Source organism: Denticeps clupeoides, chromosome 9 (assembly GCF_900700375.1).
Source record: "Denticeps clupeoides chromosome 9, fDenClu1.1, whole genome shotgun sequence".
Taxonomy (NCBI): Eukaryota; Metazoa; Chordata; class Actinopteri; order Clupeiformes; family Denticipitidae; genus Denticeps; species Denticeps clupeoides.
The window spans coordinates 18,904,929-18,930,923 of NC_041715.1; the positions used below are offsets into that span (position 1 = coordinate 18,904,929).

General features: G+C 44.9%; 1 protein-coding gene across 15 annotated transcripts in view; it reads right to left on the minus strand.

Annotated features, from left to right (window-relative positions):
* mycbp2 (MYC binding protein 2) overlaps positions 1–25,995 on the minus strand; it is a 59,516-nt gene that overhangs the window by 24,415 nt on the left and 9,106 nt on the right. For 8 of the 15 annotated variants that reach the window (XM_028992443.1, XM_028992444.1, XM_028992454.1 and 5 more), the window contains exons 4-39: positions 25,207–25,360; positions 24,875–25,071; positions 23,325–23,567; positions 23,179–23,250; positions 22,908–23,004; positions 22,687–22,760; positions 20,522–20,660; positions 19,926–20,002; positions 16,711–16,915; positions 16,404–16,568; positions 16,134–16,292; positions 15,232–15,436; positions 14,211–14,356; positions 13,833–13,943; positions 11,407–11,511; positions 9,743–9,862; positions 8,857–8,938; positions 8,649–8,766; positions 8,358–8,562; positions 8,078–8,231; positions 7,287–7,459; positions 6,699–6,824; positions 6,290–6,417; positions 6,115–6,206; positions 5,799–5,933; positions 5,431–5,514; positions 5,244–5,340; positions 4,422–4,662; positions 3,831–4,105; positions 2,943–3,164; positions 2,362–2,553; positions 1,247–1,453; positions 936–1,073; positions 673–851; positions 276–418; positions 101–201 (exon numbers count right to left, since the gene is read on the minus strand). In XM_028992443.1, coding sequence (XP_028848276.1) covers positions 101–201; positions 276–418; positions 673–851; positions 936–1,073; positions 1,247–1,453; positions 2,362–2,553; positions 2,943–3,164; positions 3,831–4,105; positions 4,422–4,662; positions 5,244–5,340; positions 5,431–5,514; positions 5,799–5,933; positions 6,115–6,206; positions 6,290–6,417; positions 6,699–6,824; positions 7,287–7,459; positions 8,078–8,231; positions 8,358–8,562; positions 8,649–8,766; positions 8,857–8,938; positions 9,743–9,862; positions 11,407–11,511; positions 13,833–13,943; positions 14,211–14,356; positions 15,232–15,436; positions 16,134–16,292; positions 16,404–16,568; positions 16,711–16,915; positions 19,926–20,002; positions 20,522–20,660; positions 22,687–22,760; positions 22,908–23,004; positions 23,179–23,250; positions 23,325–23,567; positions 24,875–25,071; positions 25,207–25,360 — 5,361 coding nt within the window. The remainder of the gene's footprint in view (positions 1–100; positions 202–275; positions 419–672; positions 852–935; positions 1,074–1,246; positions 1,454–2,361; positions 2,554–2,942; positions 3,165–3,830; positions 4,106–4,421; positions 4,663–5,243; positions 5,341–5,430; positions 5,515–5,798; positions 5,934–6,114; positions 6,207–6,289; positions 6,418–6,698; positions 6,825–7,286; positions 7,460–8,077; positions 8,232–8,357; positions 8,563–8,648; positions 8,767–8,856; positions 8,939–9,742; positions 9,863–11,406; positions 11,512–13,832; positions 13,944–14,210; positions 14,357–15,231; positions 15,437–16,133; positions 16,293–16,403; positions 16,569–16,710; positions 16,916–19,925; positions 20,003–20,521; positions 20,661–22,686; positions 22,761–22,907; positions 23,005–23,178; positions 23,251–23,324; positions 23,568–24,874; positions 25,072–25,206; positions 25,361–25,995) is intronic. The other 7 variants (XM_028992457.1, XM_028992456.1, XM_028992446.1 and 4 more) reach the window with 5 other exon arrangements.

Sequence of the window (25,995 nt, forward strand, 5' to 3'; positions counted from 1 at the left end):
CTGACAGAAAATAAGGAACATAATATGCTTAAATAAAATAATAACAATAATATTCACATTTAAGACGTATAACAAAGTTTGAAACAGGAACAATTCCCACCTTGGGAACAGAAGCAGCAACAGGACCTATATAGGCCAGTATAAGCGGGAGCAGCATGGAGAACAAACTGGAGGAGCTGAGGAGTTCTGGGATATCTTCAGCTAGACACAGAAACAGAAGTCAGGAACACCGCGGGGTGTTTATCCAACACCAGGCTCAGAGGTCTCTCTCTCACCATCCACAGCAAAGGCCCTGTGCAGGAGGTCCTTGGCAGCTCGGACCACTGCGCTGACCACTGACAGAGCTCTGCTGCAGTTCTTATCCTCTTCATTGGCCTTGCTGAGCAGCTGAGACTGCAGGTCCCCGTCGAACTCACTCCTGGAAGCACAAAGAAACAAACCCTTTTATCACAGTTCAGACAGGGTAGAAACACTGAAGCATGGTTTAGAATGGTCCGGCTGCTGGCATCTACCATTTTGTGTTGAGCGTTTTCTGCCGTGCCATGAGGACTCATTGGTTGCGGTTTTCTTTTTTTTGGTGTATTTTTATGGCCTGTAACTTCACTTTTGTGAGGCAGGTGTATCTACTAATGTGGCTAGTGAGTATTTGAGTGTTCTGGGAATGTATCAGACCTGTAGTAGAGGATCTGGGGTATCTGCCCCCTGGTCTGGTTGGTGCCATTACTGCTCAGGCTGCAGGTGCTGAAGGTGAAGGCCACTCCATCTGAGCACTGCACCGTGGTCATTCCTCCGTCGCCGTTGGCTGTGCGGCTACCATAATTACGCAGGCGGACCGCATACTTCACATTCTCCTAAAAGCAGGGAATATGCCCGGTTATACACACACAAACACCTGGTGTATGACAAAGACAAAAAAGTTACACCTGCTAATGCACCTTGAGTGGCACCGCTTTGTCCAGCCTGATCTCAGCGATGTCGCTCGGGGAGTCGTCTGTGCTGTACGTGCCTTTGACCAGCTCCAGAGACGTCCATCTGTGTGAGTGGGCAGAGTCTCCTGGGTGTTCGGTCTGGGCCTGGAAAAAAAAATAATAATAATAATAAAACAGTCACAACAGGTGAACAGTACAAAACAGAACAGTACAATAAATCTCAACATCATGCTCGATTTTCCTTGTTCTTTCAATGAATGGCTGTAAAATCAATTTTAACGAGTGAGGGGGAAAAAAGGCAAAGGACAAGATCTTACATCATCAGCCAGAACCTCCAGCTCATACTCATGGATGCCCCCTCCACCATACACGCAGAAGCCCACCAGCACCACACCCGGTTTGTCAACCGAGAAGCAGATGGCGTCCGGGGAGCCATTGCCTGTGTTCCAGCTGCGGCCCTGGCTGGTCTTGGTGAATCGATTAGGTGTGGATTTGACAGAGTGCAGCGAGTTCAGCCCATTTACCTAATCGCAAAGACAAAAAAAAAAATCAGAAGAAGGTCAAAGTGTATTTTTACTGCAATTTATTTATTAAACTTGGCAGGTGCTCAAGAGCATTCTTTGCTTTTGTGCAGAGACATAAATTAATTAATTCGAACATCACTAGTGGCACTGTGGATTGAGACCAAGAGATACTATGCACATAAAAATCCAACATCTTGGTATCTTGCGATCAGTACCCGGACCATAACAAACTTCACTGGAAGTACTATGCAGTTTTAGGGTTAACCACACGATGGCAGATTGAATGTTGATCATGCCACAGTCTTTGAATTACAAATTAAGAATGTTTCGCTTCCTAAGAGCAAGTGGTAAAACAGAGGAAAGCATTAGTCACCTTTCTGTTTATACCATTAGGATTATATGTGGGGTACAGAGGCTATTACGCAAGGGTTCCGCAAGAGATAAAAAAAAAAAAAAGAAAAAAAAGAATGGTCACTTTTTTCCCTTCCTGAACACAACAGGAACAGCATTGCTGGTCCAGTTGCCATGGCAACAGCAGTTTCCCTAGCAGCGGGAAGGTGAAATGAGGTCCGAGGGGAGTGCGGCCAGTGTCACCAAGATGCAGAGGCCTTCATCCTGGAGACAGAAACTTGAAAACGTCCCTCACAGAAGAGCGGGGAGCAGCTTAATGCTGGTAATGAGATCAGCTCGGCACATGAGCCAGCTAAAGCCTATTTATGGAGCACTGATGGGCTGGTGGACAGAAAAAATGAAGCGTCTGTGACACTGCAGATGTCACTGAGTGGGGTGAGTAGAGTGCGGAGGAGCAGAAACCACATGGATTTATTGGGATGGTCAGTGAACCAAAAAGCAGGAGAAAAATAGCACGCGATCAATAGATGGGAAACCATATTAGTTAAGACGTTTACCTCGGAGCCCAGAGCCGAAGCTGTGAGCTCACTGACTATGCTGGCCAGGAGGCCGCAGGTGTTGGACACTAGGTGTGGCGAGAAGAGTTCCACCTCCTTCCGTAAACTCTTCCTCACAGGCAGCACCACGATCACCAACATCTTCTCCAGAACCTCCCGGAAACTTGTCATACCCATCAGGTTTTCCTCAGTCTAATAAAACAGATGACGCAATGTCAAGTTTTTGTCACTGCACCAACAATTAATTTGACTATTTATTAATGAAAATGAATCGGAGATGCCATGCTGAACTTTGAGATGACCATTAAAAAAAATAATTTAATTAAAAAAAAATGACGGAAGAATAACAGTGCTTAAACTGCCTTTCAGCCAATTACAATATGATGTCAAATGTAACAGTGCTAAAAACTGAAAATGAAGCTATTGTTAAACAGATTTTAAAGCCACTGATCAGAGATTTCTTAATTCCTCTTTTCCCAGGACAGATAAGCTTCCAATCAAAGCAAACAGAAAATAATAAATGCAACTGCATGGACTCTGGATATATTGCTGCGGTGGGTGAGCAGGCGTCTGCTACTCACGTGGCTGAGCTTCTCCATATGAGCCACCAGCAGGGGGAAGCGGTGAGCAAGCGACGAGTCGTTCTCCGTGCTGACCTGCTTGACCAGCGAGCGCAGGAGCACTTCTCCATCATACGCAATGGGCAGGATGGAGGTCAGCTTGACCGAGGTGTTGCAGAGTGCAGACATCACCGCCGCCAGCAGACGGCTACTGGAAGTGCGGAAATTTGCTTCCTGAATGTCCTGCACACACAGGAGCAGAGGGTTGCGCATGTCAATCTACTCTTTGCTTATGTGGAAATTAACCTATGTTACATTTATAGCCAGCAGGAAGGAATGTTTGGCTCATCAGTAAGGGAGTTCATGGGTTAATAACCCAGTGGCATCTGAAAGGCAGATTTCAGCTGTTCTCTACTGTAATATTAAGTGATTGTAAGAATCAATGCTCAAAAAGTACTAATTGTTGGTCTTAAAACCTAAAATCAGACATAAACTATTCCAATATGTTAAAGAAGGTGCGGGCTGCACATCAATCATGAAAACGTTCCATAACAATGTGAATCGACTACTTGAGAATTTGAACTTTGGACAGAGAGTGGTAATGTACTGGGATATTTATGGCAAACACATCAAGATAAATCTTACTACAATACTGCCTGTACTGAGGCAATCTCCACCTAACAACAAAACATTTCCATCCAATGTGTCACGTAAATAATAAGATCTCAACCGAAACCTTAGAAGTAAAAAAGTAAAAAAAAAAAAAAGGTCATTTGAAGGAATGGTGGCAATTCCTCCTGAAGAGGTCCGGTAAGCTTGCCGCGCCCACAGAAACCTCCCACAGACACTTACCGTTTGTGTTTTATTGTTCACTAATTCTAATCCACAAGACTTTAAACGCAGACCAACCTGGTCCAGGCAGTTGAGGAGGTCACAGAGGCAGGCCCACTGCAGGGCAGGGGTGGGGTAGAAGGAGTGAAAGCATGCGGTAAAGGTGTTGTGGCACTCCTGCAGCACGGCCTCCAGCAGGGTGAGCGGCTGGCTCAGGTAGCCCTGCGGGTCGTTGTCCAGCTTGGTGAGGCAGTTGTCCATCCCCTCGGACAGGATCTTCTTCAGGAGGCTGCGCGTCTTGCCCACACACTCTGCCAGCTTGCTCGACTCCTCCACGACGGCCTTGGTGCTGGCTGTGTGTGATGACAGATGGTGAAGGAGAGAAAGACAGACAGGGCTTTTAGTAACGCGTGTTAGAAAGAGGTCTGGAGCACCTCAGCTTTTAACCCTAATGATCAATAGAGTTTGAATGGAGCTGTTTTAAAGTTTATAACTCTACAATCCTGCTTGTGGGCTGAAGAGAACCGAGAGAACACAGAGCAGCTTCAGTATCAAGTCATTTGTCAGAAAAGCGTGGGACAGACAGACAGACAGCAGTCCTCTTGACCAGAAAAGCAAGCTGACTCTTCACGCTCAGCCGCCTGAATAAAGTCCGTTTCTGCCCGATACCTGCAACAGCTCGCAACAGTCGCTGTGTGTGCGTGGACAGGAGCGCACCAGAAATAGGGTAGATCTCGCAGATGTACACGCGGAGCAGGCGCAGGCAGCAGGTGCCCACGAAGCGCAGGCGCTCCAGGTCTAGCAGGGTGGCCGTATACTGAAAGCCCTTAAGCCCACGCAGCTCCTCCACGCCCAGAACCAGCGTGGTCCAGCTCCAGTGCAGGATGCTCAGCAGAGACTCAAAACACTCCTGATGATGTACAAAAAATGAACACACAATCAAGATGCATTACAGAGAAGCAGTGCCTGATGCAGAAATTTTGGAGGACAACTGCCAAATTGGACCAAAGTCACATGGTGTGAGTAGCAATGAACAGCAAACAGTCTTTTCAGAGAATGATTTTATCTGCATTCAGTTAGTCAACATGCACAAGACAATATTTTACTAAAATGCACGTTATGCACGATGAGCCATGCATACATTCCATTGATGAGGTAATATCTTGTACTACTGGCTGAATAAAAAGGTAAATGAACTTCAGAAGTGTGATTGTCTAGTGACTATTTTGGCAAAACGTCAGTTTAACTCCAGTGTATTTTATGGTCATTTCTACAACCTTCCCAAAGCTGACCTGGCCCAACTGACACAAAACTGCTGTAAAATACTGGGAGTTCATTCGGACAATATATGTGTGAGGGGAAGAAAAAGAGAAAGATTTATGGGAAAATATTTCAGTTGCCAGTATTGGTCAAGTTTATTGTATATATGGAGGTGTGATCTGAAAACCTATGACAGACCATTTTTTTTTTAAGTAGAGGAGAGCCACATACCACTGAGACGGTCCTGGCAAAGGAGCGCTTGAGGATGTGAACGGGTTCGCTGGTCTGCTGCTTTCCTTTAGCTGTGTTGCCATCATTTGACGGTAACCTACGAAAAAAAAAACATTTAAAAACCATGCCGCTCTTTCTTCAGAATACACGGTTTTGATGCAACAGTAATGTGGCAGAGGGTACAGACCTGTACAACAACTGAGGAATCTGACCCGCGTTCACGTCCGTACCATTGTTTGACTTCTTTGAACTCTTGAACTGAAACACAACACTGCAAGAAATATGAAGAAAATTTCACATATACCTCCTAAAATGGGACAAACTAGACAACTATTCAGGTTTTCAAATGGTGCTTATTTTATATTATAAAATATAAGAAAAATAAAGTACTTTCGAAGGAATAGTCTGTACAGTACTACTCACATATTTACTAAAAGATTAAATAAAATAAATTAAATTAAAAAAAATTATATCTTATCTTCCTTCAATATAACGCTTACTTGATTGGATATAATTATTTGATATTTGATTTATTTTGCGTGTGTGCTGGGTTACCCGTCATCAGTGGTGATGGTGGCCTGGCCGTGGGACCCACAGTCACTGCTGGGCCCCGACACTCGAGCCCAGGCCACATACCACCAGCCCAGCTGCAGTAGTACAGGCTCGTCAAACATCATGGCGTACTTCTCTCTGCAGACACACACACACTTTAGACCCCAACTCTGAGAGCTCTGGCTAATAAGCACTCTTAAACATTAGGGAATTCCGCTGGCCAATCACACGTCAGGGCTGATTACGGATGTTATGTTTGATGCCTTCATCACCAATCTGATTCTGCCACCAGTAGCACCGGTTACGTAACATCACACACCTGGCAGCACAGTCATAGGCCAGGACGTCCGTCTCGGCCAGCAGCTCGCCGTCTGTCTCGTGGTCTCCTCCATCAGGACCCAGTTCAAACAGCTGCACAGCAAAAAGGAAGTGAGCTGTTAACACCAAACACCACTCAACAGCCTAAATAAATAAAACTGATTTACTCGTCTCACCTTGATTTTGGCAGTGTACTCCCCTCGTCCCCCAAACAAACCCAAACCTCCCAGGAGAATATCTGTGTCAGCGCAGAAGCGGATGGCCTCCACCGAGTGAGCAGAGTACCCCCATCCACCACCGTGACCTGCAAACCACCACAAAACACACCCCTTTAATATCGGAAAACTGAATTATGAAATATCCAAAAATATTCCAAATACAGATAATTAAAAACACCATATATCCTGTAAAATGAACTGGTCTAAACTAAACAAATCTAGATAACATTATTGCTGATAAAAAGAAGCATCTCTGCTTTTTTATGGCCTCATGTTTAATGTTCTAAAATGTTCAGTCATTACCAGGGTAATAACGGTAGTTCGTTCAAGTGAATTTTCTGAAGCTTATGCAGAAATGACATCTTACTCTCAAAGCGGTTCACCATATTGTAGTCTTCTTTAGAGTAAACCTTCATCACAGCCTGAGTCTCCTCCTCAGCACTTGCCACGCCCATCTTCAGCTCCTGCATAGCAGCTAGTGTGTCCAGACAGCCTGGAAGGAGGAAGAAAAAAAGGGCTAGCACTAGCATGCCAATGGGATAAACATGTTTCTAAAATGTTATTATTCTGGTCAGAAAACGAATAAAATACTTTTGCAATAATTTCTGTTTTATACGACAGTGCATTGTGTTTCTGCTAACCCCTATTCACCTACTAAATGAAAAGATAGTGGTGCAGCAGGTGTCTTCCAGGGCTGTGTAAAGTGACCACACAGCTACAGCGGAGTACAAGGGAGATGCAAATTAATCATTCATCCAATATCAAACATAATAGAGCCCTAACTGCATTGCTCAGTCTCACTGTACAGCCTGAGAATGAGCAATCCCCCCGCTCACCCACCATCAACCTGCCACTTCACTGCTGACAAGCTTCAAAAAGCCACCACAGAGAACATACAGCTGAGGGAATGACTGACGCAGACAGAAAGTAGTGGGCCGGGATTGCACGCCCGTACCCAGGATGTGCAGCGCGCCGTGGGAGCGTGTGGTGGTGGCGTTGGAGCCAGAAGGCAGTGCCAGCTCAGGACTCAGGATGCTGCATCGCGTCTGGATGTCTGAGGCTGATAGCACACGAGCGTCGGCAATCACAGCATTGTAGCACCACATCTCCCGCGTGGCTGGCAGGAATCTGACAAAGTGGATGTGGAAAGAAAGTGGGGGATGTGGGGGGTGTGAAAGAAAAAAGTTAAAATGTGCTACAAATTCTTAAAATACATGGCCACCACTCACTACTGTGTGGTGCAGCATGTGTTAATGGGCACTGTTGCGTGCTGCATTTGCAACAGTAATTACTAGACAACTAATTTATAAATTCATTCATTCAGAAAAATAAATAAATAAATAAATAAACTGACTATCCTGTGCTGTACGTCTAATACCTGATTAACATTTCAGATGTCACCTCAGGTGTGACTCACTCTGGCGACTCTGGTAATGTGACCGTGGCATGGTAATCACCGTTTAAGTAACTTTATCAACGCTCTCTAAATAATTGCTTTTTTTTTTTCTTAGATGTTTCTCATCGTGTTTTATGCATTGTGTGAATCCAGATCATTGAAAGGTGTGGTGTAAGTGCCGAAGGACACAAACAGGCCAGGTCAGGGTGACTGAAAATGGATATGCTGTCGTGGAGCCCTTTATTCTGACAGATCTTCCTCCTTCTGTCTTTCGGTTTATTTTTAGACGCCAGCAGTGTAGTCTTTCTGCGCTGTAACAGCCATTTAGGAGACGTGGAGCCGGACTTTACCTCCAGATGACATCATAGACTGGATCCAGACAGAGGCCGAAGCCCTGCAAATCCTCCTGCTCTGAGTCATTAAAAGTCCGGCAGCTCCCATCCATTTTGTTGATCAGCAGACATTTAAAGGGAGGTGGTTCTGACAAAGATGTAGGAACCAAACCTATAGAAAGAAAAAGAAAGAAGGAAATATAATGATGCAAAAAATAAATAAATAAATAAATAAAAGTAGGACATTTTCAGTAGGTCAGCCAAACATATAAAGATGGTTTTCTGGAGAGCGCCTAACCAATTATATGTTTGCTGGCAAAGATTTCGGAGGTGGAGAGGACATGAGAGTTGATTAGGGCTTCATCAATCCGCAAGAATGTCTGGTCTCCACTGGCTCCGATCCATGTGGCTTTTCGGCCATACTTGGCCCCGATGTTGGGCATTGGCGAGGGTTTGGCGTTCCAGTACGGCATGTCCAAAATGGGTCTGCCCAGCTGTCCTTTCTGCAAGGTGAGGGCTCATGAGATCCTCAACTATAAAACCACAGTATTTCAAGGAGCACTGAAGGAAGTGTTTAAGATCAGGATACCGAGAAGCTCCCAAAGGTGAAGACCTGTCCATCCATGAGCAGCACTGCGGTGTGGTTACTGCCAGCAGTCACCTGCACACTGGGGCCAGGCAGGGCCTGTACTAGGGTGGGAGATCCTCTGTTTGGATGAGACAGATCAAGATCACACATGAGGACAATGCTGCACCGTCCAAAAAGCACAGCAGCCTGTTTATTAGACAGCAGTTACCTCGAGTTGACGTCTCCATGGCCCAACTGACCATGTTGGCCGTACCCAAATGTGTAAACATCCCCATTCTCCATCAGCACCACTGAAAAAAGGACACAATTAGGGGAAAAAAGCAATGACCACAAAGTCAAACCCCACTTACTACCATTGGGTCCATGAGCAAGAAAATTAACCCTGAGTGTCTCCAGAGCAGGGTTCTTAAACATTTTTTAAAAAAGAATTTCCATGACTTTTCAATGACTAAGGCAAATTTTCATGACCATATTTTCTCTGAAATTTGTAAAATTTACCAAAATATTGTTAAACAAAACTTATGACAACCCCCCAAAGTTTAACTTAAACAACAGTGTTTCTTCCTCCAAGTTCAAGCTTCCATCATGGTTTCGGCATAGATCATCAGATGTAATTTACATGACTTTTAAAAAGGAGAGACGCGGCTGCGGAGGTGCTGGAATATGGAAGCAACGCACACAGTACCACATGACGTGGTTCACTATTAATCACTGTTCATAATGCAATATACAGAACATTTCTGTTGTGTGCCATATGTAACAAGTGTTATATTTAGGTGTGACCTGCTCCACTGAGCCTTTTAAATTGCCCCTCAGGGACAAATAAAAGTTCTTTGAATTGAATTGAACTATGTAAAGCCAGCCATAGACCTGCGCTAGTTTTAAACGTTGTAGTTGTAAACGTAGAAAAATGTTTCTTGTGGAACTATGTACTTCAAGATACACATTCATGTGTCAATGAGATTTCAATGACTTATCCATAACTTTTTATGTTTATTTCGTATTCCAAAAGATTTCAAGGCCTGTTAAGTCACTCTGGATAAGGGTGTCGGACAAAATGACGTAAAAGTGAGGCAATAAACGCAGGGTCATACCTGAGTGGTGGAAGCCACAGCTGACCTGCACAGCACGCAATTCACAGTCGAAGCGCACCGCCCCCGGGGGGTAAGTAGTGATCTTACTGGCATCTTTGTCACCTCGTTCACTACTGCCATCTGTAACATAAAGAGTCGAAATGTTTGGACAGACAAGCACAGGGGTAGAAAGAAAGAGAGAAGGCGGCTGCGGACACTGGACACCCGGCCAACCTGAGAAAAGGATGACAACATCACCCAAGACACTGAAAACATGCAACAACAACAAAACAAAAAAAGATAAATCCTTGTTTGACATGGTTTGAGTGACACTACATTAGATGTAGCAGATGGGGAGTGTGTTAATGTCACATGGATTTACAGATAAAAGCACATGCTAGTTATCTATACCATGGAGAGGAGGAGGATTTTTAAATGACAATTACATCTAAAATGGGAAGAGCCCCTAGCAATAAATGACAGGTTTCACATACCCTACGTCATCATTCTTGAAGATTTAAGGCCCCCTCACCAATGCGATAAAATATCTACCAATGTACGACATCTAGTCCCGTTTGCTTCTAATACCCCTTGTACATGGGTCATCAGCTGATATCAAAAATGTTAAGTTTATCTTGGAATATAGATCAGTGCTTTAATTAAAGCTTTGGTGGACATTTCTGAACACTCCCAACTTGCTACATCTTATACAAGTGTCACGTACATGCGTTTCAGACGAGATGAATATATAAAAAAAACATGGCTATGAAGTAGGGCTGCGCGGTATAAGCGGTATGTAATATAACTTTGGCCAACAGGAGATATTTTGACTATACCGGCCTACTAAGTCGTGTCACCTGCGCAAAATCACGCCTACCTAAATTCAAGTTTCCAAAAAAATAAGGCCTTAAATATTATTAAAAATGACCAGTCATCCCTAAATGTAAAGGTTTTAAAAATACCGCAGACCAATAAATAAAATAGAAAGGAGCTGTCCTCCACAACATGAGGTACAGTATGCATCATCATCGGCAGAATCGGGTCGATTGTGGCTTTTTTTTCCTAAATTATTTTCGTTTCTAAATATAGTTTAAAAACCCGAGTTCTATTTTTGAGCAGCTCGTTTTTTTTTTGAGACATGTCTCCTTCAGAGAGAAACTGGAGATGCTGATGCATGGGATGGTGTGGGGGGAGGTGTACGTGTGTGTGTGTGTGTGTGTGTGTGTGGGGGGGGGGGTGTTATGGATATAAAAAAAAAAAAAAAAAAAAAAAAAAAAAAAACTCAACTGTTCTTCTCTCTGGAAGAAGAAGAGAGAGAAAAAAAATCTATCATCTGCTCCATAATCATGAGTGTGTCACCTGCTAAAAGGCTCCCTGGGGGCTACTGCTTTATCAGACTCCAGCTCTGTCTATGCACAGATCTGGCTGAAAATGAACTACCTCGGCAGCTCTGATGAAATCCAGTTCGACTGCCATATTGATTTTTTTTTTTTTTTTAACAAAAGTACTCGCCATAGCGCCCACCATTAAATCATGAACATAGGACCAAAGACTTAACCAAGGGGAGTGGTTCGTTCCTTCTTCTCTGTGCTTTCATTAAAACAGAGACAGACAAGTCAAGCCTGAGAGAGTGAGTGGGGGGGGCCAGGCGCTCGGATCAGAGTTATTAGTGAAGACCGTAGTACCTTTGAGTTTGTCCCGGTTATGCTTTAGTGCCTGAAGGGGCCTTAGTCTGGCTAGGGCCTGCTCACGCTGGTTCATAAAAATGGGGCCGGGGAAAACAAGGGGGCCTAGAGGAGAAAGAAACTTTCACATGCAAAACTCACAAATGGGATAAAAATAAAAAAAAACAACATGGTTCACACAGACCTGCCCACACACACACAGCAAATAACACATATTCAGGCAAATTGGGAGGGAGGGGGCATGCCACCCGTTCACAAGGCAAAAAACATATCAATATTATTAATAGTGCAGCATAAACTAATATATTTACTGAAAGTTTTTACAGTTTTTGTAATGTTAGTACATGCACAACATGACTGCCTCACATCTACAGTACTACTCTTCTAGATGCAATACTAACATTCACCATGAGGAGCAGCATGCAGAGGTCATGTGACATCAGGTTCACCAAAATTTTGTAAACCTGTTTGTTGATCACTCGGGTTACATTTACAGCATTTATCAGACGCCCTTATCCAGAGCGACTTACAATCAGTAGTTACAGAGACAGTCTCCCTGGAGCAACTTAGGGTTAAGTGTCTTGCTCAGGGACACAATGGTAGTAAGCGGGATTCGAACCCGGGTCTTCTGGTTCATAGGCGAGTGTGTTACCCACTAGGCTACTGCCACCCTGGTTAGATTCAGTTCATTTATGGCATAGCACATTTAATATTCCAGATCAGTCACAACATCAAAATGCTCAGCCTATTATTATGTAGATGGCATTCATGCCTGCAAAAAAGCTCCACATTCTCCCAAGGGGTCCTGTGGTATCTGGCACCATGACGAGAAGCGGGCGCTAAATAGATCAACTAGTTCTTCCAGCACATCCACAGATCGAGGGAAAGCCACAGATCAGGGACATCACAAGACAGACCATGTGTATAACAATCATGAGACAAAGTGTCCCAACAGAACATGAAAAGACATCATGAATAATCAGACTACGTCAGTTTTTCCAATGCTTCATGGCCCAGATGCAGTCATGCCAATTGTAGGAGCTTTCAGTGGTGGACTAGAGTAGGGCTGCGTGCTATAAAGAGCATGCAATACGAATTTGCCGGGAGAGATTTTGATTATACCGGCCTACCGCAGAACTAACCGCTCCTCTCGAAAATGACAAAAGTTGCATCACCTGTGTGAATCCACGCCTACGTGCAGAACGAGTTCACGCAGATCTTTAAAAATTCCAAGTTTACAAAAATAAGGCCTTAAATGTAATTAAAAATGACTAGAAATCCTTAAATCTAGAGTTCAAGGTTTACTGCTGACCCAATAAATACAATAAAAACCCCTGATAATCCCCTGGTACAGAGTGCGCCCAATCTGGACCACCAGTACTGAGATCAGGAACTGATAGCATGCATGAAAATGACCAGGGGCGATCCTAGCCCCTGTAAAAAAAAAAAAGTCTGCATGATAAAATATGTTATTTAAACAATATTTTTCATGTACGCTCTACAGCTGAATAGAGAAAATGCAAAAATTGTATATAAATCACTCGCATAATACAAATACCTGGTATTTCACTGGCCTTCAGTGTGTGACCGAAAGTCCCCTTTCAGTAGAATTGCCCAGAAATTGTTTTATACGATTATGCTATATGCAGATATATCCCTAAAAAGTTTATTATACAACTTCCTGCTGCAGCGCCTTTGCTATGGACACGTTACCCTTTCAAAAATGTTACATTTAAATTTACTTATAAAATTATATAAACGCAATATATACAGTCTACACTTAAATCTATATCGCAATATGAGTTTTATGGCATGTCGCATAGCAGAAGTCTGGGGTCGGCATGGACACTCGTGAGGTTTTACACGATTCCTGCTGCAGCTTTTTTTAATGGTCAGAGCAGATCTTTCCTCTCACATCAATGAGCCTTGGGTGGCCAAAACACCAGTTCATCATTTTTTCATCCATCTTACACTGCACACCAGCCACACCTCCAACCCAGTCAGTTATTTAACATCACAATTTTACCCATGTCAAATTCCAACATTTCTTCCAAGACTGATCACTCGCAGCCTAATATTTCAAGCCCTTGACATGTCACGGTAGTGAGATAAATGACGAATCAGTGACATTCGCTTCGCCTCTGAAATCAGAACACCAAGGTTCAAACCCCACCTACTACCATTGGGTCCCTGAGTGTCTCCAGGGGGACTGTCTCAGTCACTACTGATTGTAAGTTGCTCTATATAAGGGAATCTGATGCTGTAAATGAAATGGTTTTAATGTTGTGGCTTATCAGTAAACCATATGCTTCAACAGATCTACATATCCGATCTGCTTTATTAGTATCTGGGAAGGTGCTAAAGGCCCACGTCAGGCAACATAGGAGACAGAGTGTGTATTGGGGGGGCAGGATGCAGGCCCATACCTCGGCCCTCCTCCAGCCGATGGCGGCGGTTGATGCGCTGCCTCTTCTCTTCCTGTCGGATCTGGATGTGTTCCTCAATGTTGACGCCTGGAGGGGGAGGCACAGGCACAGCTAAAATAAAAAAAAAAAAAAAAAAAAAAAAGAAGAACCAGCCCGGGAGCAGAGGCGGGAGAAGGAGACAAACGAGAGACAAGACAGACCAGGGTGAATGATGGGGACAGCGGCACGGACAGGTGACACTCAGACCAGCAGAAAAGACTGCCAGCAGCAAGCCTGGGAGAAAGCGCCACTCCTGGCCAAATTACAACGCAAGTGTGATGGCAAACGATGCAATGTGCACTGATGTGGAGTGGTAATGGAACGGTTGTTCTTTCGTACCCAAGAGCAAATCAAGGGGTATCATCTCCTTCACGGCGTCGAAGATGCCTCTCTGCCGAGCCTCCTGGCCATCCAGCTCCCGTGCACAGGCCTTACAACAGCCGCACGCCGAGCAGCCCGACTCGCCTGAGCCACAGCCACAGATACTGCAGACACATACGGAAACGAGGTCACAGGGTGAGCGATTACAGCAATTTTGGTGTGGAAGAACTGAACTAGCCACAGGCAACCTCCTCATGAATCCTCCTAGCTCGGTTCCTTGGACCTGGCCGAGCTTTTCACATGAAAAAACTCGGATGCTCTCCCACGTACAAGACAACAAACACAAAAATTGAACAAATTTCTTGTATGTGTATATGTGTGTACGGGGGGTGGGAACTGGTCAGTTGTGTTATTAGGCAAGGATCTTACAATACGAATCACGATATATTGTGATAATGTACTTATTGCGATATTCTACAGTTCACTGTAGAATATCGCTGAAGAAACAGAGCTGACATACAGTATGCGGTCATCGCTCGGTCATGTTTTTTTGCGAGTTCACTCTGCCTGATATGCCAGGAAGTAATTCAAATCTGTACAGCGCCATCTACAGGAGTGGAGGAGGTAGTCGCACGCGGATTCTCATCTCTGCTGAGCTCACTAAAGAAAACGCTTGATAGCACCACCCAGTGGACCAAATTTGTATTAAAAAATATAGATATTTGATTTCCCAGTATCGATACAATATCACCATGTAAAATATCACAATATATAGCTGTATCAACATTTTGTTGTTATGTGCTTTATGTGAATGTTGGGAGACTAGGGAGTGTGGGAAGCCTGAATTCTGTGACAGTTGGTTTACTTTTTGCATTTGTTTTGAGTTTATTTGCTTTGAAACTGTCACACTAACAATGTGTGGGCAATAAAAAAAGTGAAAAAAACCCAGAGATGAAGAAATGTTCAACTGCAGCATAAGAATACAGGAACTGATATGAATTGGGAGGTACATGGCCAGGGCCAGGGCCGGGTCACTCACCCGCCAGGCACCCTGTCGGGCCGGCCGCTGCTGACACAGCTGGCCCCGTAGCCAGTGCAGTCTCCACACACGGTGCACACCATGCACTGGTCCAGCTTCCACTTGTGCATTCCTGGTTGGCACATCATTGACTTCTCCTCCTTCTCATCCAGCTCATCTTCCAGGTCTTCGTCCATCGCTGTGGCCATGTTCTCCATTCCAAACGCTGTGGATGTGGACAATCGTTTCATTTATGAGCCGCAATTGCAAGCCAGGCTATATAGCCTGAAAATTAGCCAAGTCACTTTGTACAACATCGCTGATGTGCTGAAATAAAAGCTCATGCAGATATTGTTTGTAAATTATATTATTGCTTCTATGGGGCAGTGGTGGCCTAGCAGGTGAGGAAGTAGAATAATAATTTGGAAGGTTGCGGTATTCAAATCCCATAAATTCCAAAGTGCCACTCAGGTCCCCTTGATCAAGGTACCAACGTCACACACTGCTCCCCGAGCGCCTTTCACGGCTGCTCACTTCTCGCTAAGGGTGATGGTTACTAGCTGGGTGGTAGTAGCCTAGTGGGTAACACACTCGCCTATGAACCAGAAGACCCGGGTTCAAATCCCACTTACTACCATTGTGTCCCTGAGCAAGACACTTAACCCTAAGTTGCTCCAGGGGGACTGTCCCTGTAACTACTGATTGTAAGTCGCTCTGGATAAACGCGTCTGGTAAATGCTGTAAATGGTTAAAAGCAGAGGACACATTGTGTTGTGTGCAATGACAATCACTTCACTATTAAAGCAAGTGCATTCTTCTACTATACAAACCTCTGACAATTATTCATAGTCCCAAAGAAAGCTGTAAGTCTAGCCGAATTCAAAACTGTACATGTGCAAAACTTAGTCCAGTGCAGGTCATACCTTTCCCAGCCTGGCTCATCGCTCCAGTGTCTCGACCACACTGGCCTTTGTTGTTCACTCCAAACGTCCACACCTCCCCACTCTTGGTCAGGACACAGGTGTGGGCCTTCCCCATGGCTACCTGAGTTACAAAATGCCCCTTCAGATCGGTCACCTGACCTGGGAAGAAGAGAGAGGACACTGCTTACAGAAGACACCGGGTTACACAGAGCCACCAGGACCAAAGCTAGTAAATCCAGCCGTGATTTTTTCACCCACCACTACACTTACAAGAGCTATCGCTGTAGATGGCATCTTTTCCAAACATATACAGCTCGCCGTCCTTGGTGACTATGCTGCTGCTGCCATTGTTGCAGGCCGTGTAGACAGCAGTCTTGGTCTCCAGCTTGACCATCTTCTTAGGCTTGTAAGGTTTAGGCTGCCTCCGGCTTTTGGCTTTTAACACAAAGGGGGACAAAATTTGACAGATGCCACATGCAAGAAATGCACCAATCGATACACAACGATACAAAGCCAAAGCCATTTCTCAGGCAGCTACAGGTTTAAAAAAAAAAAAAAAAAAAAAAGGAAATCCTACTCGACTCGCCGTCTTCTCCTTTACTAGCCAGGCCAGTGAAGAAAACACTGCCGTCTTCGGCCACCAGGAGGGCGTGGGAGCCATCGTGGCCAACAGAAAACTGTGCGATCTTGGGCGACTTTGTGACCGGCAGCTCCACCCACTTCCCAGCTGATGGGCCACCCTGTTTGATGCCAAGGCTCTGATACTTCCCTGTGTAGTAAATCTGCCAAAGGAGAAAGTATAAGGGGATTCAGTTTAACAGCATTAAAAATAATAATAATAAAATAATAAAAAAGCTTCCACTTTTATGGTCTATACATTTGCGAAGGCTAGATTTTATTACCAGTAGCTAGAGCGAAAATTCTGCTGGTGACCGGGTGTCTCTACAGCGCAATGTAGTGCTGATGTTTGACGTGCAGTGTGCTGTATGCTTTTTTTCCCTCCCAGTGCTCTGATAATTACTCTTTTTTTTTTTTTTTTTTTTTTTCCCCCAACGTGCGCTGAGTCAGGAGAAGCAATCCATATTCTGTCTCGGTGTGCGGTGGCAGTTTTAACACAATACAGGCCAAACCGCTGGTTTAGCATAATGTCAAAAGGTAGAAGGGAAGCAACCAGGGCCGTTGGAAATTCTGTATTTGTTCACTTGGAGATCCACAGTTCTGTACACTAATGGTGGTGCCTCTCCACATGGTTCGCCAGTGGCTCAGCGGGCCACCGGAAAGCTCTTCAGAGGCTCATCAACACCGGCCGGAAAAATCACCGTTTCAGGGCAGTGGTAACGCAGAGATAATTCAGAACGTTACTGAACACTTTCATCTGCGCCAAAGTGTACGTCTCATGCTGTTCTCATCCATACCTAATTGTGTTAATCCTTATCTGACTTTTTACTATACTTAAGATGGGTAGACAGTGGGGAAACAGAACCGTAATCGGAAGGTTGCCAGTTCGAATACCAAATCATGGCTGCCCGCTGCTCACTAAGGGTGATGGTTAAAAGCAGAGGAAACATTTTGTTGCGTCACCGTGTGAGGTGCAGCAGAATTTCAAAATGACAATCACTTCACTTGTAAATACATATTTTTATGCTATCAATATGCTATCAAATGCTGATGCATCAGCGGAAAAAAAAAAGCACAAGTCCATAACCTAGGATTCATTATTTAACCCAGGGTAACTGTGTACCTTTTTGAAGACCAAAAAGAATATATTTAGCATTAAGGTTGTCCTAAATTGTATGCCTGTAGTACTGCAAAAGCTCATGATATTTAATCCTGAACTGAACATGTTAGTTGCACTTAAAAGACAAGTGTGGTAGTAGCCTAGTGAGTAACACGCTCGCCTACGAACCAGAAGACCCAGGTTCAAACCCCACTTACTACCATTGTGTCCCCGAGCAAGACACTTAACCCTGAGTGTCTCCAGGGGGGGACTGTCCCTGTAATTACTGCTTGTAAGTCACTTTGTATAAGAGCGTCTGATAAATGCTGTAAATGTAAGTGTGCACGGAAATGATGGAATCAGTGAAAAACGGTTCGTAATTCGGTGATGAGCCGTTGATCTTTTTTTTTGAAAAAACCCGCAGCCTAGTGTTAGTTGTTTTATTGTTTTAATGAGTACTCTCAAGCGGAGACGTGGAGTGGAGACCCATTAGAGCGGAGACCTGTTGAGCAGGAGGGACGTTCTAATTACGCCGCGAGACCTGCCGCTCCACTCAGGCCCGGCCCGCTCATTAGAGAGGAGAGCTCAGAGCCACACGCCCGGTGCTGGCGTCAATGCGCCGTAATGTTATATGTCACCGGAGAGCAGCTGTTAGCACAGTGGCAGCGTGACACTGCTGAGCCCAATGAGAGAACTGCAGACTCAAGGAAACGACTCGGCTGGGACAACTGCTGCTGGTTTATCTCCAGATAAAGTCCACTATGAGATTATGGCACTCAGTGATAAAAAAAAAAAAAACGCACCCAAACGTGCTGCAATACTCAACTACTAAAAACTTCTTTTTACATTAAAAGTGCTGGTCGCAGGAAGCGAATTCCGAACCGCCACGGTGCCACTGAGCAAAGCACTTTCATGTCTCATGATTGCTTAGAAACCAAGAAATATATATATTTTGATACATAAATTTTCATCGAGGGCCGTCTAAACAGTGGCCCTCCACTCTGTGCACTACAGCAGCGTGATGCTGTTGAACTGGACAGACAGAATAATCAAATTACTTCCAGTTATTTAAGCATGTAAGCGGCTCTGGGAGCTAAAAGCACTGCTGCCGGCCTCCGGCTGGAGCCTCTTTATGAGGGCGAGATTAACCAGCGCAGTGACAGCGGCGCTGCCAGCACACCTGCCAAACTGAGATGGTGCTACCCGACATTCCCACGTACACACACGCATGTGCAATTCATCCAACACCCTTACACGCGGGCCCTCTGAATTTTCACCATTATAAGACCTTGCTCTGCTTGGCAGGTGACGTCAAGAGGTTTTCATTTACATTAATGGGATTTGGCGCAAGCCCTTATCCAGAGTGCCTTGATCAGTCCCCCGGGAGACACTTTGACTTCACGAGTGTGTTACCTACTTGGCCTAGATCAGTGGTTCCCAACAAATTTGTCCCTGAAGCTCCTCTGCCTGTGTCCAAGGTGCCACTGAGCAAAGCACCGTCCCCACACACTGCTCCCCGGGCGCCTGTCATGGCCGCCCACTGCTCACCAAGGGTGATGGTTCAAAGCAGAGGACACATTTTGTTGTGTCACCGTTTGCCGTGCTTTTATCACAATGAAAGTCGCTTCACTTTCAGTTTCAGACAAGCCAGGGTGCCCCAACCCCTATTCCTTCCCGCATACATGCATTAAAAATATGTAAGTGATGAATTACAAACTTTTATTTGCAAACAAATCGACAGAAGTTGTTCTACAGGATTCTACAGAGCTGGGATTTTCCTATAGGGGTTTTATAAATGTAATGTTTAAGGTCACGGATCCCGAGTTGGGAACCACTGGTCTAAAACGAAACCACTTGTTCTTTATAACGCAGTCAGGAACTACGCGAGTGGCCATCCTGTAATCAGATGGGGTTTAATAGGTGCAATTTCCTGTGCACCGTGATAAGAGCAGGACCATTTAAATGGCTACGCGTTGGACTGAGGCCAGTACAATTACACAAAATACACCTTCCTGCATGCAAGACAAACACCCACAGATCTAGAAAGGATCTTCCCAAGTGATGTGCAGGCCTACCTTTCCAGAAGCGGTCTTCATCAGTGCAAACTCCCTGCCCGCCCCGAGCAACGCTGCCTCCTCATCAAACCCGGTGCCTGCAACACCCAAAAACAGGAAAAACACTGAACATGCCAACATGCACGTTTGACTTGTCACCACTTAGTGACCACACAGTTTGACTCTTTGAACAATCCATAATCGAAATATTGATGAGCGCAGCCCACTTCTGCACATATTTATGGGTGAATAATGGTGAAAGCTTATCTCTGGTTATTAAACGGCTCTGCCAACTTTACTATTGATCACCTTTGATCATCTTAATTACTTTATTAGCTTTAGGGTTACAAATAGTCTTGTTCAGTGGTCATACCAATCATTTACTAAAGTGTGATTCTGTTTGGATATGTTTTTTTAAAAAGGTTATTGGAAAATCAATACTTTTAATACATCGTATTTTATGCCCTTTATTCCTTTTTTTTTTTTTTTTTTTTTAATAATCCTGAATTATAGGCGGACCGCGATAAATGCAATATGCAATGCAGTTCAGTAATATTATAATATTACATCCATGTAAATAACATGAAGAGGTCTGTTCAGATCTGAGAAGAACTCACTGATTATGTGTAGGTCCTTCTCCAGGTCGAAAAGGGAGATGCCACAGGCGTGGAGGCACTTCCTGGCCAGCTTCAGTTGAAGTTCCTGCTGCAGGGCCGGGTCTGTGCTGGTGGAGTAGATCCGCACCACAAAACCGTCCTGCGAGACCACACACACGCGGCAAAGCAGCACACACTCAGTCATTCAGCCGCGCCTCGGGATTTCAGACTTGCTTTATGAAGTAGAAAAACGACATGGTCCAGGAACAGGTTCGCTTTTTTTATTTTCAACACTTACGTACACTAATTCCAAATCACTGCATCATGCTGTCCCCATCTCTCTCAATATACCATCATTTCACTTAAAAGAATAATAAAAAGACATCTCAAGTGAACGAATGAGTCTCTGAATGGAGGGCAGACCACAAACTGGCACCCAAACCAGCTCCAGGCGGCCATTTCTATGTCAGTGTGTGTGATAAGGAGGCACACCCTACAGCCAGGAGAAGCGGCAGAACAGTAACCCGCACACACGCCCTCACACCCTCGCTCGCTACTCCCATGCAAAGCGGCTTGTAGATGAGGCGTTGCTGCATGCTCGAGTGGCGGTGTGTGTGATGGGGCGACAAGGCGCCAGACTGTGGTTTCACATGGTGGGGTTCTGACTAGCGAGAGTGCGTGCGAATGCAAATGTGATTGTGCGTGCGTGTGTGTCATGTCTGCTTGATTTGCTGCCGCTTTGAATTCTGCTGCAGTGCAAAATCTGCCAAAACCAAAGACTTTGCACGGACAAAGTTAAACACATACAAAACACCTCAAACAGATCATGGCAGAAGGACAACGAGAGACAACCAACGACGGGACTATTCTACCATGGAAGCGCTTGCCGACTGCTGTGTGGGAATATTTTGGATAATCAAAAGACACTAAAAGTGAAATCCAGGACCACGGGTCTTGCAGAGAACTTGCAGAAGAAAAAAAAGTTGTGGCCAAAGGTGGCTCACAGATTCTACGTGGCTGTTACAGAGTGATGAAAAGAGGCACGTTTTCTAAAGCACAGACTTCTACAATAAAACTTACTTCTCTTGCAGTCTCATAAAAGGGAATTTCAAACGTGGCCTGTCTGCGTAGTCACTCCCATAAAGCGTTTATAGGAAATATGGCATCTCGTTTTATTAAGTGGGGTGGCCCGACGTGCGCGCGAGTGGAATTTTTGGTAGCGTCTGTGGATCGCTACATGGACATGCTCAACGTTTTTTGCACTTCGACTTGAACTGATTTATGAACTGTGAAAGCTGGAGAGGTTTAACAGTTTTCTTTTTTTTGTTGTTGTTGTCACCGCATGGGAGTTGAAGATTTTGGTAGCTGTGCTACCTATAGATGTGTAGAGAGACGACTTATTTTATTTACACATTTCACTTTTCTAACTGTATGAAAAGCTGCAATAAATAGCTTCTCAAGTTCAAAACCTTGATATAATGTGTTTGAGTGGTTAATATGTGTTAATACAGTTGTGAAATCGATTCGCATAAAATAATCGAGATAATCGTGAAACGGTTTGTCGGTGCATCAGTGTGACGACCAAGTCTAAAGCTAGCATTGCTCCATCGCTGCAGGCAGCTGTGTACGATACTCGCATCACCCCTCCCGCCCCTCACTTCATCTGCCAGCAGGGCTAATCCTCCCTTCCCAGCATCCCCCTCCACACAGGGTTTATGATAAGAAAAGAGTGCATCAGTGTGTGTGAGAGAGAGAGAGAGCGAACATCAGTCACTACTCTAATCCATGATTACGCTCCTGAAAATTATACTTTTCATATAATGCAGACTGCCGGATCTATTTAACGCATCGTCGTTCGCGCCTGTCTGAATGGAATTGCACCGGCTTCGCAGCGTCTTAAACAGATATTACTCTCTATTAGAGAGCTGCAGTGGTGACAAATCTTCCCACGGTTACAGTGAGAAAAGCCATACCATTATGGAATGGGTGGAGCATCCAACAAGCGAAGAAGAGTATCAACATTATATTTCTACTGTACTGCTGGTGTGTTGAGGATGCGATCTTATTCCAACACACTGGTTTATTGCGCCAGTCGGTATCCTCTTCAAAACAGACATCCAACCACAAGAACTACAGTTCTCACCACTTCGAACCAGAGCCACACTGAGGTAAGAATGAGAACTCACATCTTTGCAGGCAGCGATCTGGTTGACGTACTCCCCGTCAGTGAACACTATGTTCTGCCCATCGGCTGGCAGACCTGTAAGATAGCGAGCACCAATTAAAACAGCACCAGAGAAAGTGTTCATGAATCTAATTTCTCATTTGAAGAGAACACAGGTTCAGACTGGGTTATAGAAGATGTGTGTGTGTGTGTGTGTGTGTACACACTAGAATGTACCTTTACCTGGCATTGTGATGGTGCCCTCCTGCTCCAGGGTCTCTGGGTTGATTTTGACGGCTGACATGCTGTGGCTGGTCATGTCCCGGTACAGCAGGCAACCCTGAGCGCACACAACCGCCCTGCTGTCACCCAAAGGTGCACCCCTCACCCCAACATGCTCTACCGTCTTCACCCGAGACGATCAGAGAGACTCTCCATTTCATTTTTAAGCAGGGCGGACGAGGGTAATTGCCTCTACTAATACAGCAACGCTGAAAGCAAGGCCAACACTTACCTGAGCATAACCCAGCCACGACCTCTTCTCTTTCCGGTTCCGGATCCGCGATGTCGAGTTGTACACGTGGCCCTGAAACCATTGGTCTCCCATTAGACACACTTAACAGCCGAGTTGAACATTATTCATCGAAAATAAACACCTACCCTGACTGTGCCGCTGTATCCAGAGCCCACTTTGTAGAGACCGTCCTTGCAGAGCAGGTAGAGGAACGCCCCGTCCGTCTGCAGCAGACAGCGCTCGTCCTCGTCCATGCTCACCTCCTTCAGCACCCACTTGTTCATGAGGGCCGCACGCTTGATGCCGTTCCCAAACCAGTCCTGGATCTGAACCTTCCCCACCAGCACCGCCTGAACACTCCGCTGCAGCGCGTTCAAGATGGTCGGGACCTGCAAGACACGCGCTCTGAGTATTCTGGTCTCTTGGCAAACCTTTTCAGGTCAATAAACATAACTGGCTACAGAGATGAAGTGCGCATTGGCGCATGTTGCTCATGGCGAGCAACAGACTACACCAGATCACCAAGTCAACTTTCAGGCTCCGGAATTTCAGGACAAAAAAAAATCCCTCAGGACATTAAATGAAGTGATGTGGAAGAGGACAAACGAACAAAGCCTTCCAAAAAAAATGGAAACCATTTACCCAAAATAAAGATTTGTCTGAAGTGGATAACGGAGCATATGAAAAAGAAAAAACAAAACCAAAAAACTACAGAGCAGCAGTTATGGCTGGAGGGAAATCTTATTAAAAAAAGGATTAAAAAAGTACTAGCAAATTCCACGACCATTACAGGTGACATGTTTTCGAAAGCTGGGTGACGTGGTCTGAATATTACGGAAGCAGATTATAATTTATGCAGTACCATAATGAATATTTGAATTAGATATGGCAAGCCCTCCACAGTGCAGCACCCAGCACTTGATGACTGTGCCACAGTATCATCAGCGTCATGTTATGAATCTTAAATACTTTTCTGAAATTGGTCAGTCGTTTAATAGTAATTAACTGCTAGAAATAATGATTGAACACTCATATATTGATGCACCAAATTAACCAGTCTAATGAAGGCCACCATTAAGCAACAAGCCTTATGAAGTGACACAGCATCCCACTGGAACTCTAGACTAATTGTTGAAGTTAATGGGTCTCTCTACATTTATGCAGACGTTCAATTCACATTTTAAATGGCTAACGATCTTAAACTTTTGAACAGTCGTGTAAATTTCGATGAGGGCCAATTTAAAAAGACCTGAATGGTACAATTACACAACCTGCGCACAGTTAGTCTTATTCCCACTGCCTGCAGCAAACCAGGAACTGGTTAAGTGAGGTCCATTCGTACCATGGTGTCCACAACTATGAAAATGTCACACACACACCGTGTAGAGCAGGTGACAAAATGCAGCCAGAGTGAAATGCTGAAATGCAGGCTACACACCCTGGAACGTGCAGCAAGGGTAACACAATAAAGGAGGCAAACCAGAGCTTGTACTCTCACACTTTTTATTGCCATTCATAACATACCCCACATAACGTCACTGGAAACGTCACTGGAACCAGAATGGATTAAGCTGCCCTTCCCAAAAGCTTGGCTCGGTTGTGGCTTTTAAATGTGCAGCAATCTTTTATTATCGCCAAACCGCTCTTGCTCACGTAACGTCAGAATACAGAACAGCAGCGTGACAAGTGGCTCTACCTGTATGGTCTGGCAGGCGTGGCTGCCGTTGTTGGTGAGGATGGCAGACACGGCCTGCAGGGTCTTGCCTGTGTCTCCCCAGGCCACCACGAGGCTGAACAAGCAGGCGCAGGACAGTGCAGTCAGGGTCTGACCGCTGGGGTCGTTCATCCCTGTGCTGCGCACCGTCGTCTCCAGCAGAAGGTGGAACAGAGATTCTGCAACAGGAGAACACAGATTGACACAGGTTTCGTTTTTATCTCACTTTAAAACGCACAGCGACGTGCGCAGTGTGTATTTGTGTTAGGCCTCGTGTAAATAGGTGGGTGGGTGTTTGAATCGGAGGAACACACCGAGAACATCTGGAGGCTCGGTCTGGAAGCTCTCCGGCTGTTGTCCCTGCAGCATGTCCAGCAGGGCCTGCAGGCTCCGCAGGCAGAGGGAGGGGTGGGAGAATCGAGTCTCTTTAATGAGCTCGAACACCCCGCACAGGCCAATTCCAATGATCTGAGGAGCAGAACACACACACAGGTCACCTCCAGTCACCAAACTTGCTAAAGTAAGAGTAAATAAGCTTGGTCCCACTCAACGCAAAATCCATATAATTCTATACCATGACATAGGATTAATTGAGAGCTAATAATTGAAATTAACTAATGCAATAAATAAAAAAAAGAAGAAACTGATCAAGAAACTATTATTTCTTGAAGGGTCCACAAAGTCCCTGGCACGGGCTTTATAAAAAATAAAATAAAATAAAAAATACGTTCTAGCATGTTCACAGACATATCGGGACATGGTGCATTGTTATGCTGTTGTTATGCTTCTACACGATGTTCCGGCAAAGAACATCTCATCCCAGAATACTACAAACTTCCCCGGCCTCGTCTAATCAAGACGTAGAGTTTGCTTCCGTTCTTGTTATGTGAGCATACATGCAATAAATTGGTGCATACCATATACATCGCTACATCACATTCACTCACTGAGCTCTAATTTCAACATTTCATGAGGCTGTACTGCAATAACATGGCAATTTCATGCAAAAACGAATGAAATTCATTTAGCCCAACACCCCTGTGTGAACACCCCTGATCAAGCGGACATGAGCACTGGGGAGGGCAGGGCAGACATCATACAGC